Genomic DNA, 18,868 nt, shown 5'->3' with positions numbered 1-18,868 from the left:
GTGTCGCAGGAGCAGGAGGTGTCAGGCGCTGCCTGGGGTTTTGAAAAGGGTGTTGGGTGGCTGCATGGGAGAGTTCGTGATTCATTGCAGGCAAGCTGCCCGACAGCAAAACAGCAATAGAAGTGGTAGATACATCTATGACCTGATATTGTTAGTAAGAGAAATTTGTAGGGGGGAATTGTGGTTTCTGTGTCCCTTAGGCTTCTTTAGTGAATCAACTAAATATATTTTTAAGGGCCATCTGATGGAATATACTTGAACTTCCAAACAAAGTTTTTGTTGGTGTTCCTTCCCCTAGAGTCTCTTCTGGAAACTAAGCAATCACAGAACACGGAAAAGGAGGGATTGATTATTCTGTTCATTAACCAGTTCCCGAAAGGTATAAATAATGGCCTGTACTCAGATGGCAGGGAGGTTAGCAGCTAAGCAGCAGAATTGTTTAACCTGTTTGCTAAATGATCTAGAAAAGGGATAACTTTTACAGCAGTAAAATATTATTTTTGGTGATAAAAGTAAAAGATGGTAATAAATTTCAAAAAGAATTACCATGTGAGCAAGTTCTAAAAAGCTGGAGAGTTAAATTCTGTACCAGTAAGTTTGAAATTGAGTGAAGGAGAAAGCTGCCTTAGCCAGGAAAGAGTTGTTTTGGATACTTCTGGGTAAACATTAGTTTAATGATCACTGTTGCTCAGAAAAGGGACAGGAATTTCAGAAATCAGTAGGAAAAGTAGCATAAAATGAAGCAGAAAATATTCGGTTATGGTAAAAATATGTCATATGCCCTGACCTTGTATACAGTGAAAGTTCATCTACTGCCGTTCAGGGGGATGTAGACATAATTTTTAGCCAGTGTAAGCTCACATCAAGTAACCCGTGTGGGCAGATGGACGCGTTTTGGGGAAGGAGCATTCTGTAATTTCTTTATTTCTACACTTTCTCGGTTCTTGGTCACATACAACACACTGGGTTAAAGCAGCCTTTGTCTGACAGCTGTGGCTGTTTGTCCTCTTGCAGTCTTGTGCTTCAGTCTCATTACTGGGCACTAATAAGTGCTATATAATACATACTTTTATGGTAAACCATTTCAGTAGAACATAGCATTTTACTGCCTACTGCCCAGTTTGTTGGGCAGGTGAGCGGGACTCTTGAAAGGCAGACGCTCTCTCTGGAGGAGCTGGAGGAAGACTGCACACTTCCATTTCTCTGTCCTCCAGAAGCCTCCCATTGCAACTGAAGGGCAGTTTGGCTTCCTCAGTGAGTGTGTGCTAACATGTCCCATATATTAAAAACAATAATTATAGCCTAGGAGGTATTTGTAAACTTTAAAAAAGTGTTTGTGGGGACTAGGGGGAGAATGGACATGGCTGAGAGCATTTGAGGCACAGTGTTTTGTTTCCAGAATATGCGAAAGGGGCTCTTCCACGTGTTGAGGATCCTGTGTGAGGGCAAACACAAGGGTTTTTCCTTCAGTATTTAAGGGATCAACTGATCACCTACAAGGAGACAATTGTAACCACTTCTCATTTGAATAGATTGGAATATACTGCTTTGATACCTACTCTACCTACTCAAAATACTGTGTGAAAACCACCAGCCTTACTGCTGTAATTTTTGTTAATATTCATGCTAACACAGAAGTTAACCAGAAAATATACCCATGTGACTAACTGTATTGGCAGCGTCGGCTCCATGGGCTTTAACACTCAGTGTGAAACTGAAAATCCCAAAGCCTTTCTTCCCTAGATCTAACAAAAAACCAGTTCTGAAGATAGGTTCTGGTTTGTGTCAGAAAACACTTAAATGCTGATTGTTCATGCTGCTTTTCCCTACATTTCAATCAAACTTTCAATTAAAGAAGTTATAATTGTTACAATCTATATTGTATCTGTTTGCAGATGTATCTTTTAATTTTTAAATGGCAAAATCACCAGGGTTTTGGCAGACATCTGAATCTCGTTAGAAAATGAACATCCAAAGCAGCTTATGAGGAGAGAGAGGTTAATATTAATTTTGATATTAGATGCCTTAAATTAAGTGTGTGAATTAAACAGTGTATGTGTGTATATACACACATATGCATATGTGTGCATATACATATGCATATGCAAATATGCATATATTTATTAGTAATGAAAATTTTAATATCTTAAGTTTACTTTTTTCTTTCTATTTTCTATATTAAAAAACCTATTGCTTTTTAAACTGAATCAGTAGTTGTAAGCAAGGTCATTAATTGAGTACAATAATATAAGAGAGATGCCTGGTTTTTTACTCCTGCATGACCTATTTACTGAGTAGCTGGTACACACTGGAGCTTACTAGGCTATAGAAGAGCTGATCAGGTAATTTAAGATTCTACGAATTGTACACATTCAGGCTAAAATGTGATAATTACAATTCTGTCCTTTCATTCCATCAGAATTAACTAGGCTCACTGGGAGAAAGTATTTTGTTTGGGAGAAAGTATTTTGAGTGACCAAGTTGAACTGGAGCAGTTATATAACTCCATGTAAGCCTGAAATTAGGTTACTCCAGTTTGTCCTAGATGCTAAATTTGTCTCTGGACTGTTGTCCTGGCACATGGCAGTTTTGCTAGACTTTGCTTTTTTCTTTTTTTTTTTTTCTTTTCCCAAATTAGAACATAATCATGGATATATACGGTGGCCTAATGAAGTTCTTTGCTGTAACAGCTCCTCACTCCTCCTGTTTCTGTGTTGTACCCAATTGCTTCTCCATGCAAGAAATTTCCCTGTTTTGCACTCTCTGTTTAAGTTAAGGATAAGTTCAAGTTAAGGATAAGGGAAGAGCAACTAACGTCATCTACCTGAACTTGTGCAAAGCATTTGACACCCTGCCACACAAGATCTTTGTTTCTAAATTGGAGAGATATGGATTTGATGGATGGATCACTCAGTGGGTAAGGGACTGGCTAGACGGTTGCACTCAAATGGTTGTGGTCAATGGCTCTATGTCCAAGTGGCAACCCGTGATGAGTGGCATTCCTCAGGGGTCAGTACTGGGACTGGTGCTGTTTAACTTCTTTGTGGGCGATGTGAACAGTGGGGTCGAGTGCACCCTCAGCAAGTTTGCCGATGACACCAAGCTGTGTGGTGCGGTTGACACGCTGGAGGGAAGGGATGCTGTCTTTAGCAGGCTTGAGAGGTGGGCCTATGTGAACCTCTGAAGTTCAACAAGGCCAGGTGCAGGGTCCTGCATATGAGTCAGGGCAATCTCATGCATGAATCCAAGCTGGGTGGAGAGCAGCCCTGAGGAGAAGGACCCTTCGAACCTAAACCATCCTATGCAGTGTCTTTAAGGATTTTGGCAGGGACTTTTTGAAAGCCTTTCAGAAAGATGGGAAGATGATATGCATGAGAGCTTCTCAATGTTTTTGCATGTTGGTCTCTTTAAAGAAATCTAATGGGTTTTTTACATCTGATTTTTTAGTTTCAAAAGCAAGATTGAAACTTCTGAAGAAGACTCATCCGATAATTACATTATCTGTTATAGCTTATAATGATACATTCAGTATGGAGATAAGGTTAGCAACCTATTAGCTTCCACCTTGACAATTAAAAAATGGCATCATATTTGCCACCTCCTGGTTCCTGAGGTATGTAAGCAAGAGGTTACATGCCACTATTACCAATTCAGGAACTTCGTTCTTGAGTTTCTTTAGGTGCTTTGGATGACATCGTACAGTTCTGTTACCTCTTACTGTCCTAAACATACAACTTCATGTTTGGCCATATGAAAACATAAGTGATTTGCTCTTATGTGCTCTGCCTCTGGTCTAGTTGTGATTTGAATTATCCTTTTACCTATTCACAACCCTCATCTTTTCCTGCAGGTTTGCATAGTTTTGCTTTACTTTGGGTTACTTAAAAAAATGCAGAATAATATAGGGCCAAGAATGATCTGCGCTGTGCCTCTTAGGAGTGTATTGGGTGGGAAGAGCATCACCTACTTCTGTTTCAATAAGGCTTAGTGGTTTGGCAGCTAATCAATCTTTAATCCATTTAATATAAGTTGTGTTCTTATAATGCTTGAATACTTTAATTGAAATATTATGCAACATTCAGTCATTACTTACATAAATCTAAACATATCATTATCAACACTGTTATCTTGTAAACCAAATGTGTAATCTCCTCAGATGATATTTGTGAAGTTAATTGGACCAGGTTATGTTGGTTGTTGTTTGTTTCTCCTCTGATTTCATACAAAGACTTCCATATCTTGATTCTGTGTTTTGACTGAGCTTGAGGGAAACTAATTATTTAGAACACACATGTATCACAATAATCCTTTAACCCTTTCATAGTAATTGTTTTCTTCACTATTTTGGTATTAAGACTTCTTATAAGTCAGCCTGTATAGTCTGGGGATCTCCTTGGAGGTCTCTTCTTAAAAAATCATAACTCTTAGGTTTTTTGGGTATGTTTATAAATGGGTAGCCTAAGGATAGGCAGTAAGTGTGTAGCAGCTGAGCAACATCTTCTGTAGTGACAAATGGAGTAGGGGTTTCACAGCCCTTTAGAGATGAATCTCTAGCAACTGAACTCCCTCCCTGGGCGTTCTCCTGCTGCGCTGGGCACACACAGTCGCGTACATTGTCGCTGACACACGGGTGTCAGTGCTGGCAACAGGGTTTGAAACCAGCCGTACCCTGTCCCCAAAGCAGCCTGTACACACATCCTGCCTTACTTATTCTGCATACGATCCTTTCTGTGGCATGTACATGAAGTTAGTGATAAAATCTAAATATTAACTTCATTATTATTGAGAGAGAAAAGATGCTGTTAATACTGGATAATATGCTTCATCCACTGCAACCAGAGAGGATGCAAAACTGTGTTAGGATGTGATCAGCCTTCAAATGCATGGAAGACAGCTTCGAATCCTGTGCTCAGGAATATATTTGGGCAAGCTAGGCAGCAGCAATTTTAGGTATGGCTGTTTCTGCTTTGTGTAATTGGATAAAATGACTTTCCAGAGTATTTTTCAAACCTTGTTTTCCATGATTGACTCCTCTGGCTGCTGTAAGGAGTGTAGCAGTAAAAGGTTGTTTAACAGCAGCTCCAGGTCTATAATCTGTGGAAACCCCAGCTGTTTAATTTCTTCGCAGTCTCTTTTGGAAGAGATGTCCCAGGGGTCCCAGTTTTATCAAGATGTTGGTGTCACGGTGTCACTGGTTAGAACAGCTCTGGAAACTTTCTTAGGAACTCAATTACAGAGAGGCCAAGTGTTGAAGAAATGATAAGTCCTATTCTCTCTGAATGAAGACAAGGGGTTATGCCCACAGGAGAAGAGTCTGCACGTTGGCTGGGTACCTATGATGGGCAGTGACAGGTCTGGCTTGTGAAGAACTAGAGCAGGATGGGAGGTTACTGTACGCTACTGGGAGATACAGATATGGAGTTTGGAGAGTGATTATCAGCATGGCTAGCACAAGCTGAAGTAGAACTGCTCTAATAATATTCTCGTGGGACAGTGAGGAGGGTTCAGGAAGTTATGATGATAAGGACCTCATTTTTTTCCTATTTATAGATGGTAAGACTTTTGGAGAATGTTACTCGTATAGGAAGCAGGTAACCTCTTATTGTAGAAGTCAGCTTTATCACACACTATTCTATAAAGATACCTTGTTTAATTTCAGGGATTAATGAGTCTAGGGATTCATCTCACTGAGCTGCTAAAAAGTAATTGTACCATCTGTTTAGATCTTACATCTTCATTTTTATTTTTCATTAGTGAAACAGGTTTGAACTTTGAAGGAGTATTTCAAGGCATTGCTTTCAGAGCCTCATTTGACCCCTACTCTTCCTTTTGGAGATTGCATGCATTAATTTTGAAATCTTAATTTAAAAGAGAGAGTGAGAAAGACAATAAATAAGTAGCTTTTCAGTCCAGGCAGTCCTTGTATGGATACCTCTCTGGGGGCAATGGCAACGTCTATCGTGCTTTTTTCAAGTGTATTTGTAAAAGAGTTGGTTGCCTAGGTCAGTGTCTTTTGAACGGATGATTAATAACCATCTGTGAAAAAAAAAAAAAGTTCAGAGTATGTAAGTGAGAAGTTCTTAATGTGCCATCAATGGCAATAGCCAAATTACAGTGACAGTACAAAGAGAACAGAGAACTCTAGGCTCACTTGTGCTTGAATAAGGGTTTCTTTTGCTCACAGCACCTTTGGCAATTTGCTGGTCCTCCACAGCTACAGCCTGCAAGCAGTAGCCCATCCAAGGACATAGGACCTTGCACATTGTATTAGCTCAGTGACGTTGCTTGCTCTTAATGTTCTGAGAACTGCATCTTAACTGCACGACAGTGCAGAATTTTTGCCTTGCTGCACTGGTAAATGCCGTCTTTATTTACGCATGGTATCTTTTGGTCTTTCTAAAACATTCAGGTTTGATGGTTTGACTACCCAAGCATGGATTTGCAGTTGCTGCCAGTAAACGTTTTGTTTGAAAGTTGTGACCTTAAATGCAAAGCAGTTTCCTTTTTTTTTTTTTTCCTCCTTTCTAATAACCTTTAGGAGTATAAAAACCTTTGTCACTTGTTTTAAATATCCTTATGACAACTCCTTGTAAGCCTGTATGTATTTACAGTAAATGTTGCACTGTGTTTGTCACCAGGGAGATTGCAGCTATGAACTGGAGATTCAGCCTCACTTACATCTTGAAGATGTTAATGTTCAAAGGAATAAAAGGCATCTTTCCATGACCAGCTACACATTTGATCAGAAAGCACGCTCATCGACAAAAGACATGGCGCACAGATCAAAAGTAAAACCGTTTTTAACGGATACGAATGATAGCAGGAGTGAATTCTTTACCACATTTAAAGTAACAAAACCAAAGAGTCCTACAAGAACTTCTGCACTAAATTTAGAATCTGCGTTGCCCACAGATAGTAACACCTCAGCTTCTTGCTCAGCAAAAAGACTTGCTCTGGATGAAAATACTGACCAGGGCAGTCAAAAAGATGAGGAACTAGCGGTGACATTTGACTTAAATGAATTTATTGACTTATGTGACAACAGTGAAAGTACTATAATTCATGAAAGTGCAGCAACAAAGGAGTACAAAACTGTAGATAAAGCTTGTAGGTCACTGGAGACAAACCACGCAGATTCGGGTTATAGTAGCTTCACAGTTGAGAAATCACCTGTATCCTCTGACTTATTTTATCTTCCTGAATCATACGTGGATTCATTCGTGCTTGTGAGACCATCTGAGGAGCCCTCTTGGTTAAAGCAAGCGTTTTCCCATGTGAAAAGGCTTTTATCACAATCTCCTCCCTCTTTGAATAAACTTTATGATTTTGAAAACATAATGAGAAATGAAGAAACACTATGTCCTTTTCAAAAAGTTATTTCTGGTAGTTATTCAGAGAAACTGTGGGACAGAGTCTTTCCTGCACCCTCAGAAGCTAACTGTTCACTGCTGCTCTCTGAAAATCCTGAACTGAAAGTCAACAGTGAATTGTGGGCTTCTGTAAGTACCTGCTTTTCAAAAACTGCAACATCTTCTGAGACTGCTGCTGTTAAAGCCAAAGAGGAACTTCACTTCAATGACAGCTTTGACAGTCTGTTTGACAATGAAGAATTGACTGAAATCCAAAAGAAAACTCCAACAATAAGTCACACTCTGACAAATAACCCGTCAAGTAAGTATTTTGTTCAAAAAGATAAAGAACATCTCAAAGCGAACAAGAAAAATGTGATTGTTGAAGAGAAGAGTATACATTTGTTTGAAGATGAACACCGTGATGACACAAATAATGTGAGTTCTTCCATGAGTAACAAGCGCTTAGTCAGGTCAGGTTGTGGTGGAAGTGGTGCTGGGCCAGCCCCGGAGCACGACCCCACGTGGCTTCCCTTGGAGGTATGTTGCAAGGACACCCACAGAACCCCCAAGGAGCGGCCAATAGTCGGTAAAACTACCACCCTGGAAGAGTCAGGAGATATTAGTGTGACCGAGCAGGGTCTGGATAATGATGATCTTTATGACTGTTCTCAAGAATTGTTTTCTGTTACCTTTGATCTGGGATTTTCCATCGAAGAGTGTGAGAGTGAAGTCTTTGAAGAAAATACAAATAATACCAGAAAATTCAACAATGCCTTGGGGACTCATGCAGATGTTAAATCCACTGACGATAAAAAAGAATTACTAAATGATATCTCCAGACTTGAAACATCGCCAAAATGGGATTGCAGAAGTCTTGAGAGAGGAGCCATTTCCACACCGTTGCCGTTCCAGAGCAGGACCGTGAGTGCCAGAGAAGGGGCTGAGGCTGAGGCTGCTGCTGCTGCAGGGCCTTTCTTGGAGGCAGGAGCCAGAAGAACAGGAAACGCATCACCTAAAGCTTTGGCTTCTGCACTTCCGACCCCAACAAGTAGAAAGGTTATGAATATTCAAGCTGCCAAAAGAATTCCTATGAATGTCTTCTCTAGTCCCAGGGAGGAAATTCCAGAGGTGCCTCTCGCAGATAAAGTAAATAAAAGCCCACGCAGGCAGAACTTTGGGAATTCAGCTGTGGATGCACTTGATTCCCCTTTAGGAAGAACCGAAACCCTGGAAGACACCACCCTTCGTAGTTTACGTGTGTCTCCTGCTGCAGGTAGGGATTTCAGTGGTACAGTTACTTAATATCTTCATGTTTATTTAAATAGAATTCAGTATCTTTTGGATCCTCAGTTTGGTTTATGACTTAGGTGGGAAGGATGAAAGGAAAAGGGAATAATGGTTGTAATATTAGAAGCTGGGTCAATGAGACTTTCCAGAATCTTAACCCTGCATATGCGCTTAGCCATTTGAGGCTGAAATGCATGCACACGTGTTGGCGGAAATATTCAGAATTAAACCTCTCATACCTCTGCACAAGTGCTTACAGTGCAGCCGTGCCAGACATAACTGTGTGACCAGAACTGCATTCACAGCCCTTTCTTAAGCTTCTCACCATCTGATCCGTAATCACCTGCATCTGTATCCATGCAGAGTCCCTGAATCCATGTCTTCCTTCTTTTCCTGTCATTGTTCCTGAGGAATAGAAACTCCACATTTAAAAAACAAAACAAAACAACAACAACAACAAAAAACCCAACCCAAAACCAAACAACAAACCACAAACCAAAACACCAGAAGAGACAAAACCAAAACCACAAAAAACCCCAAATTGTTGTTTTAGAATTGCAGGGTTAGCACTGAACCTGGATCAGGTTGTTAAGGGCTTTGTCTGCTCGGGTCTTGAAAACCTCCCCGGGGAGCGTGTGTTGTTGAAATGATAGTTATTGGTATTTAAATATGTTATTTTAGAAGTGGAATGTTGGGGAATTTTATGTGTTTCCTTAAAGAAATTCAAACATTTGAGCGATTTAGTCAGAACCAACTCTCCACCCCCCATCTCCTGCTGTACCCTCACAGACACAGAGGGAAGTTCCGGCAGCGCCGCAGGGGCAGTTAATGCCCAGCCTGCTGTGGGGCAGCACACCCATTGCACCCAGTCCCGGGGCTCGGCCAGCACTGGGCCTTTGTCATACAGGATGTGAAGGAAGATCTTGTATTTCATAAAGGTAGTCCTTTGTAAAATCAAAAACTGCTGGAGTTGTTTGAAAAAGAATTGGCGAGAGGACGTTTTAGTGAGTTCTGTGTTTGTTTCAGTGCACCCAAAGGGACATGTATTACAAAATGCTTCCAGAAGTGTAACTCTTACTCAACTTTTAAGGACGACTTCTCTTGGTTTCATTTCTTACCTCCCTTTTTCTCGATCTGTACTGCCGGGGTAATCACTTCCACTCAGAGGCTCTCCTGGGAAGCAGGATTTATTGTACATCTCAGCTGGAGATTATTTATTTTGATTAACAAGGCTAAAGAGAACAATATTTGCCACATAGATCAATAAGTAATCTCCTTTGTAGGTACTTTTATAAGAGAGACAGATTTTGATTGCTCTGTTATAGCAATATTGTATTGTGAACAAGGCATTTTCTTGTGAATGTTGTTTACTATTTTTGCTGTAGGAACCAGCAGTGAGAGTGAAGAAGAGATCGTTTTCCAGAGACAAAATAGGAAAAAAAAGAATGTTTTGAAGTCTCCTGATGTGAGTCTTAGAAAAAGGAAAAAAACCCAACAAAAAAAACGCCAAAAAGATGAGAAGCAAAATGATAAGTCAAACACCAAAACAAAAATGCCCTTTGCAATTGTACTTCTTTTTGTTTACATAGGGTATGAACGATAGTGATTTTGAATCGCCGATCCATGCCATCAGAAAACGCCGACACCCCCTTAACATGGTTAGTAAGTGCTTTGGTGAGACAGAAGAAAAATAATGCAAACTCATTCATGGAGTATATATTTAAACATTTACTCTTTCTTCAGTCAGTAGGCAAGTGTTCTTATTAAAAATATTTTATGCCCTCTGACCTAAGGCATATTAGAATGTAATTGCTTTCCATCCTTCAGTTCTTTCCCGAGGTCTCCATAGACGACTGCGCAGTTGTTGTTTGGCAGTGAGATATTGTTATAGGCAGGAGAGCTGAGCCTCTCCCTTTGTGAAAGGCAGTAAAATAACCTTTCTACCACAAAGCTTTGAGTGAAAAAAAAATAATCGTGTCACACTTTACCTAATTTTTCTTCCAAATAACATGTTTTTTTTCTGTTCCTTTTGTATTTAATAAGATGATTAGCATTATTGCATTATTTTACCATAGCAAATCAATCACAAAAAATCAGGTGTTGCTTAAAAACCCCGGATGTTGAAGGATGACTGTGTAATTAAAATATTGGTTGCTTTAGTCTTTATTGAAGTGTTTGTGAAATGTTCCTCCAGTCAGACGTGTCCAGTGATGACAGCATGGATTTTCAGAAGAACTCAAGCAGGACCAGAAGTAGCAGCTCAGCAGCTCGTAACACAAACAAGCTGAGAAGTACCAAACGGCAAAAGGTGAAGAGCAATTTTACGTACAAGGTATGTGACGTTATGTGTCTCTCTTAATATGTTGAAGGTCGTATTTGGAGCAGCTGGCACTGAAGTTGCAGTGTAGAAAACTGCCGTGCTGTGTTGTGTGTGTCTAAGTGCACATTTGCAACATTGCCAACCTGGCTCTGAAGAATGCGTCTTTGAACACGAGCAGAACGTGTTGCAAAAGAAAACCCCCAAAAAAAGACAGAAAGAGACTTTGTGAGATTTTACTTTCTGTTCAAACTGCAACAATGAACTGAAAGTATTTTATAATTTGTCTATATTGAAATTTTTAAAAAACATGAAAATGCCACTAATGTTGAGCACTGGTTTCACATACTTAAGAAAAAAATTTACTGTGTCATTGAGACACTCATTCTGGAGCCTAAAATGGAGCTTTATGCTACAACTGTGTTGTGGCAGGCACACAGTTGGGCAGTTGTTTGTTTTCAAGACATTGTTTAGGAGGGTTGAGGCTCACAGCTATTTCACACAAGTTTATCGCAAACATTTGAGATCATATCTTGAAACACTGGATAATCTCACATCCATTGCCTGACTTTCAGAGGGATCTGCAGGGCCCTGCATCATAATGTTCTGAAGCAAAATAACAATTTACATTATGAGTAGAAGACACTCAAAGATTAGTTGGACTCAGGAACCTCAGGTTCTCATCCAGAACTTACGCTAGTAGATACTTGTTCATACGAATTTACCACCTACTCCAATGGTTTCGACTTTGAACATATTAAGACAGCAATGATCCCTCGACCCCAAAGCTTAAATCGTAACTTTGTGTTTTACACTTTAATCTGTCACAGCATCAGGAATGGATGCAGGAGAAGATGCAGGGCCAGAATTATATATTCATAGTAAGTGAAAAAGCTTTTAAATATGCATGGCTGGCTAAGCAGAAATTACTGCTTGGGCTCCAGGGCACATTATGTTAGATATTTTTAATGTTTTAAAGATAATCTTCATTATGGAGACTCCCCTATAGTATCAGTGATGAAAAATAATCTTTCAATTTTATTTAAACATTTTCTTAATGTGAGACCAAAAGGTTCATGGAAAGAGAACGTGTATGCTTATGAAATTCTACTCTGCCTTCGCATATCATCTTACCTAAACATCCATAGTGATGAACATGCCAGAACTCCAGATCCACAGGAGATCCAAGACATGAAAATCATTCTGATCAGTCCACCGCCAGTTAGGGTGTTCTCCCAGAAGTGCAGGCAATGGAGTTGTAAGTGCAGCAGAGATCTGCAATTACATTAACGGAGATTGTGAGAAGTCCAAGGCGACCATTGGCTGAGTTCAAAAATTCAATAAATAATTGAAGAACCTGGTAACTTCTTGTTTCCAAGCGTGACCAGACTCTTGACTGTTAGTTTCTGGTGTCTCAGTTCTTTTCACACTGCAGGGTTTGTCCTCTCCGTAGTCCTTCACAAATAAGAAGGATTAAGACTAATTGGCAATAGCATTGAGAGTTCTTTCCTGTAAACAGGTGACCTCCAGTGTGTTTCAAAACAATCAAAACTGTTCTAGAAAAGGAACTATTAATAAGGCCTGTCATTCAGGCTTACTGATTGGTGTAAGCAAGTAATTAAAAGACAGAAAAATTTGAAAATTGGAGATGTCACTTATTTTAGCACAAGATGCCCTTGTCTTCCATGTACTGAACAACAATTTACAGCCTTGTGCTTTTCATTCAACGTATTTTGAAGGCAAACGAATCATTCTTTTGGACTAATTGGGACACAATGTTTTTTGTTTTTTTCATGTTTTACTTTAGTACTTTATAGCTGAAATTATAAGAGAAAAATACAAAGTATTTAATACAAAGTATCTCTGACAAAACATCTTCCTGAATTAATTTATTTTTTTTCCATGTACATTCTTGTGAATGTGGCGTTGTCTGTTTTTGATGGAACTTAGAACCAAGGTCTGTATTATGTCTCCTGGACTGCAGTTCACATGTGAAGTGCCTTATCTTCCCCAAAGATGAGCATTTTCTCAATAACGAGTTGCATTGCCTGATGAATTCACAAAACGATCCTAAGACCTAAACAGAAAAGGGCAAACCAGAGTGAAGTCTGTATCTGAAGTCTCTAGTCGGCTTGGGTTCCGAGTAATCCAGCTCTTCAAAATCGAAACACATTTTTGAAAGCAACTAAAATGAATCGTGCGCTGTCGTGTGTTTTACTGAGCTTTGTCTTCTTTACATCACCTTTCCCTGCAAGGGATTCTCTTTTCAAAGCCAGAAGCTTAATATCTGTGACCATGTAAGCAGCTGATGTTCTGAATTCATTAACTGATTTGATCAGAGGTCTCCTAGGTAACATTAGTTAATTGGGGGCCAGCTTCTAACTACAATTTTTTTTGGATTTTTTTGTCTTGTAGCGTGCAGCAAGGCAGTTTTTAGATGAAGAAGCTGAGCTGTCCCAGCAAGATGCAGATGGTGTTTCATCTGATGAGAGCGATGACACAGAGAAGGAGCTGACCTCTTCCCTTGCTCAGTTCCTGAATGATGATGTGGAGATCACACAAGTGTTAAACGGTGAATGAGGGGAGTTATTTGTGGTTTTAAGATAAGGGGTGTTGCTTAGCAAATGGTGTACAAGAGGCATGGCCATTCGGTCAGCTGGTATGTCAGCAAGTGTCAGCTGCGAAGCAGTAACCTCCTCAGCTGGGGTAAATCCATTATCTGGTTTAATTAGCATGGTTTTTTTATGTAGTAAGTTCCTCACTGGAGCCTCTGCCATGCCATAGCTTTGGGCGGGCTGGAGCCAGTTCTTTGAGGGTTGCAGGGGCAGGAGATGGCCTCTCGCTGAGTCAACCTCCCCCTCTTACACCATTATGATTGAACAGAAATGCAATTTTCTATTTCACTTAGAAATTTCTGAATCCTTCTGTTATAGAGAGACTTAAAATATGACATGAAATAACAATTTGAATGTTAAAGATAAAATTACAGTGTTGACGCTGACAGAGCTGAGAAGGTAGTGCTGGTTTTTGGCCGAGATGGTTTATTTACCCCTGTGCTTATGAACCTGGTCTTTCCCTGGGATATGTGCATGAGGCAATCGTCTTACTACAATTTAAGATTCCCAGATATTGTTGAGGATTTTTCTCCTCCACTGAAATTGTGAGTTCTTCCCTGTAAGATCCTGTGTGGGCTTCAATAAAACCACCCCATTCTCACCAGCCTCTGAAATCAGTTACGTCTGCTTTGGGAGAGACTTTTGCAACACGGAAAACTGAGTGGTTTGGGTTTGCTGTGGTTAGCGTTGCCCTTCTCCCTGCTGCGGGTATCCGGACCTCTGCCTACAGACAAAACCTTCCACATAGCAGCCTCCATGACAGCAAGCTGGGTACACCTACTCCTTTGCTTTGGGATTTTCTGAGGTGTCTGGAGAACTTCAAATTTTTGTTTTGTGTGACTATAAAGGAATTTCTTAATATGGAAAACACAATGTAACAATAATGAATTAAAAGTTATATGCTTGTTAATACCGTATTCTCTTTTCTCTTGTTTTAATTTAGACCGTGAGATGAAAGGAGTTTACCTCAAATCTGTGCGTAGTCCAGCTCTTGGCAATAGATACAAAATGGTTCACCGTGAAGTCAACACCATGGAAATTTTCTCGCAGGTATGAAACAAAATGACTGCTGTCCTTGAGAAATTCTGACTGTGTGTCACCTGCCGTACGAGGTGTGGAATCTGCCTGTCTTCAGGCAAAACCACAGCTTGTCCCGAGTATGCAAGCGTGGCGGTTCAGAGTCCTTCCCCCTGTGCAGAGACACACAAAGGAGATTCCCGTCTGTTTGAGCAGTATTAGTGAGCGAGTCTCACTTCTCCTGTGATACAATTAATATTCTCATTAAAAGCTTTCTGGTGACGCATCAGGGGCCTGACCGAGATCTGCGTGTATGCTCGCTGCAGGCACAGCTGGGAGAGTGTCAGGCCTGCCGTGGAAGTAGCTCCAGAACTGCCAAGCACGTTCAGCAGGGGAGGTCTGAGAGGTGTGAGGAGCTCCTGGGCCCCACAGTAACCTGGCATAGGATGCACTGGATAAGCCAAGTGCCTTTATGGAGAGGAGGAGCAAGATCATTACAGTGTTTCAAAACTTACTGGGTTTGTTTTGTTTCTCCCCTGACAGATTCCTGAGCAAGACCAGACTTACGCAGAAGACAGTTTCTGTGTTGGAGAGGAGGAAGAGGAAACTTGCAAAAAAAGTGAATCTAGTGAGGAGGAAATGTGCGTGAATTTTGATCTCCTAAATAATGAGAGTTTTGTTAGTGGAAAAAAACAATACCTCACTCGCCGCAGAAAAAAATTAAACCAGGCCAGGGTGGAAGAGAACTACTCTGTCCCCATGCAAAAGAGGAAACCATCACGAATTATTGTTCTCAGTGATTCCAGTGGGGAAGAAACAAGTGTCAGCAATGAGAAGCCCATGAAAACAGACTGTTCCAGGGCAGAACAGGAAAATGCTGAGTTACCCAAGTCATTGCCTTCAGTCTCCTCTGCGCAGCACACAAAAACTGCTGGGGAAACCAGTGTTTGTCAGTCTGTGGAGACTAAGAGTGAGATGCTTCTCGACTTGAAAGCTTCAGTATCTGAACTGCTGGATTTTCACACAGACTATCAAATCAGGAGCACATGCTTTCCACCAGCTGTCGCTAGCTCTGATTCGGGGAAGGAGGGTCTCCAGGCTCCCACTGAGGTTGGTGTTAATTCAAAACAGGACCTTCCCCTTGTCTCATGTTTTGCTAGAGAAGCCCAGGTGGTGGGAGCCTCTTGTTTTGAGGGCCGTCAGCGATACCGCAGCAAGGATGAGGGTGCTCCTGGTGACAAAGGAGCAGGGTCTGCGGGTACTGCTTTACATCGGCTCCCTTCTCTTCTATATAGGAAGCTTCTGTACTCGCAGGGTCACTTGGAGAGTATCTTAGCAGTCAATAAATAAAACTTGTGGATTAGATACTGTCTTGAGTCTGACAACCATGGAGGAATATGGATCTATTTCAAATAGTAGAGAGTGTCCACTAATTATTTGGCATTTGTAGTTATAAAGTATTTGTTCACTCTCCTAAATTAAAACCCTTCATAGTCCGAGGTTGGATTCCTGATCTTTTACGCTTTTCTGCCTGGCTTGTAACATTTACAGTATTCAGTTTTTGTTGAACTTGTTACTGAAGGCTGCGTGCTTTTGTCGTTCAAGGTGCTAAATAATTAGATCAGCCAATTTGGGAGATTGTTTATAGGGAATTAAAGTGTTAATCTGAAAGTGTTTGTGTTTTGCAAATCAAAAAAAATACCTTTTTTTAAAGACTTTATTAATTGGATTTTTGGAAAAATAAAAGTGGAACAAAGTGTATCTGTTAAGCATCAGTATTTGGAAATCATCTTTTTTATTGGCATGGTTTTCTTTGGTCTTATGCTTCTCTGATCTCTTAGAAATACTATGTGATTGTCATCATTTACAGGTGGAAAGTTCTTTGAAGAACACCTGCAGGAACACTTCAGTTCCACCTCATTCGGCTGCCACAAACCCCTCTCCAGCTACAGCTCTGTTTCCACGCAACCCTCTGGAGAAAAACTCTCCACTCGTTATTCTGGTTGACAGCCGGGAGATCTCCTCTGGTGCAGAGGTGATTTCTGCCTTGAAGGCCGTTCATGGGGTGAAGGTGCAGGTTTGCTCGCTGAGCAGCAGCGATTACATCGTCAGCAACCGCATGGCCGTGGAAAGGAAATTTCTGTCAGAATTGCTGAACTCTGTGAACAGGAATAAAGTCACCCAGCGGCTCCAGCGCCTGCAGAGCATGTTTGAGAGAATATGTGTGATTGTGGAGAAGGACAGGATTAAATCAGGTAGGTGTTCCCAGGCGGGGGTGGCATGGGGACGCACTGGTCTGCTCAAGGCTTCCACTGGCCACACCAGCTTTGTGTATAATATGGGATGGAAAGTAGATTGAAAACCTGTATTCTAGTCTCTGTAGGAATCTTACGTTAATAAGGTCATCAGCTGAGCATTACAATTTGTTTTGCTTTTGAGAGCCATTTAATATAGGCAGAAATATACAACTGGATCCAGAGGGATTCATTCCTTAACTTGCTTTTCCCTGCTTCAGTAATTATTAACTCAAACATTTATAACTGACCATATTAATATGTGCAGAAACCCCCCAACTTCAAGACAGATTTCAACAAGGTGAGAATAGTACAATAAAGGAACAAGCACAACCTTATCTGTGCTGAGCACTAGAATAATAGTGGACTCAAGTATTTTTTTTAGCAGTGATGTAACGAGTGGTGTCTGTCAAACTATGGGAAACCTCTCAGGGGTTAGCGCCAGTGAGACTGGTAGCTCCTGTGCACACCATCCCACCTGCTGAGTCCACCTCCAGAGTGTAGAGACCAAACCGGTAATGGCTGCTGCTGGGACAAGCGAAAGAGAATTAGCTGCATTAAATCAGTTTTTAGAAAAAGACAAAAAGAGAGCTCCGACAAAGAGCTACTTTGGGAAACCCATGTTTGAGCTATTGCCTTGTGTCACAAAGCACAGAACAGAGCAGTCTCAAAGTCACCTCCTGAACTGATTAACCATTTGTGGAAAATTCAGGACTATTTCTTTATATTATATAGTTTGGACAAGCCATCTGTTTTGATCCCAAGATCCAAATTACGCAATCAAATGACTTTACTAATGCTGTCTATTCTCAGTGCCACCTAGAAAATAATGGAGAGGTCTTGCTTGCACCTGCTTCACAGCAAATGGAACTGGAGCTCCCAGCTCCAATGAAATTACAGATGTTCTGGGATATAAACCTTCACTATTGAAATCAAATTGTGGTGGATGCAGCTTTGTTTTTGTGACGTAAATCTAATTTATTGATGGTTTGGATATGGAAACAATGATAGAATTGGTCACCAAAGATGATGTTTCTCAGCGGGAGCTGTAGATAAGTGGATTGCGTTTGAGCTGCCTTTTTACCTCGTTGCTGAAGGTGACATTTGTTTTCAGTGTTTTGTCCAGTTTTTCTCATGACGCTGTTTCCAGAGTGCTGCTTGTTTCTTGTTTGACACAGAGTTTGAGTGCATTCTTACTTTTGTAGCTTTACAAAACCTCTTCTCATTTCTATCATCTGTCCTGTTGTTCATCACTTAACCATGTGTTCCTCCCAATCCTCTCTCCTAATGATGTTTAATTTGCATTTTCAGTGTAAATTCCTAAAGTCTACCTCTCAAATAACCAAGTAAATCCTGCTCCCATGACCCCTGCTGCCTCCTTTCCGTGAGATGGTTTCCCTCATCTTGTTTTTGTTTGTGAGTTCTCAAAGCCAGGGATCTTTGAGGAGTTTGGCTTTGCAAACAATTAATGAGATTTTTTTGCAGTCATCTAGCACTTCTTAAAGTAAAATCTCACTGAGATTCTCACTCTGCAGGAGAAACGACACGCTTTTTCCAGAGGACGCAGTACTATGATGGTGTGCTCTCGGCCTTGGTCCAGGCTGGGGTCCGAATTCTTTTTAGCTCTTGCCAAGAGGAAACTGCTGGTTTGCTGAAAGACCTGGCTTTGGTGGAGCAAAGAAAAGATGCTGCCATTCGCGTGCCAACGGAGCTGGAGGGTCACAAACGGGAAATGCTCAACTTCTACCTGAGTATTCCTAATCTGAGCTATCTGGCAGCTCTCAACATGTGCCATCACTTTGACTCCGTGAAGAAGATGGTCAACAGGTAACAGCAAGTGCTTTGAGGCCTGACTTTCCTTTCGCTCCTCTGTCTCATCTGCAACCTCCTTTCTGCACCTTTCTGTTACTGTCGGAGCTCCCCAGGAGCTTTCCTGTCTCCGCCCCAGTCCTGCCCTGCTCTTTATGCTGTTCTCAGGCTCTTCCA

General features: G+C 40.9%; 1 protein-coding gene across 4 annotated transcripts in view; it reads left to right on the top strand.

Moving 5' to 3' along the window:
• FANCM (FA complementation group M) overlaps positions 1–18,868 on the top strand; it is a 72,288-nt gene that overhangs the window by 51,926 nt on the left and 1,494 nt on the right. For 2 of the 4 annotated variants that reach the window (XM_074583605.1, XM_074583604.1), the window contains 9 exons: positions 6,639–8,625; positions 10,025–10,104; positions 10,229–10,297; positions 10,834–10,971; positions 13,372–13,528; positions 14,515–14,621; positions 15,132–15,698; positions 16,459–16,843; positions 18,418–18,709. In XM_074583605.1, the coding sequence (XP_074439706.1) occupies positions 6,639–8,625; positions 10,025–10,104; positions 10,229–10,297; positions 10,834–10,971; positions 13,372–13,528; positions 14,515–14,621; positions 15,132–15,698; positions 16,459–16,843; positions 18,418–18,709 (3,782 nt within the window). Of the gene's footprint in view, positions 1–2,638; positions 2,894–6,638; positions 8,626–10,024; positions 10,105–10,228; positions 10,298–10,833; positions 10,972–13,371; positions 13,529–14,514; positions 14,622–15,131; positions 15,699–16,458; positions 16,844–18,417; positions 18,710–18,868 lie in introns of those variants that run through there. The other 2 variants (XR_012586599.1, XM_074583606.1) reach the window with 2 other exon arrangements.

The sequence above is a fragment of the Larus michahellis genome, chromosome 4 (genome assembly GCF_964199755.1).
Source record: "Larus michahellis chromosome 4, bLarMic1.1, whole genome shotgun sequence".
NCBI lineage: Eukaryota > Metazoa > Chordata > Aves > Charadriiformes > Laridae > Larus > Larus michahellis.
This window is presented reverse-complemented; position numbering and strand designations above follow the sequence as displayed.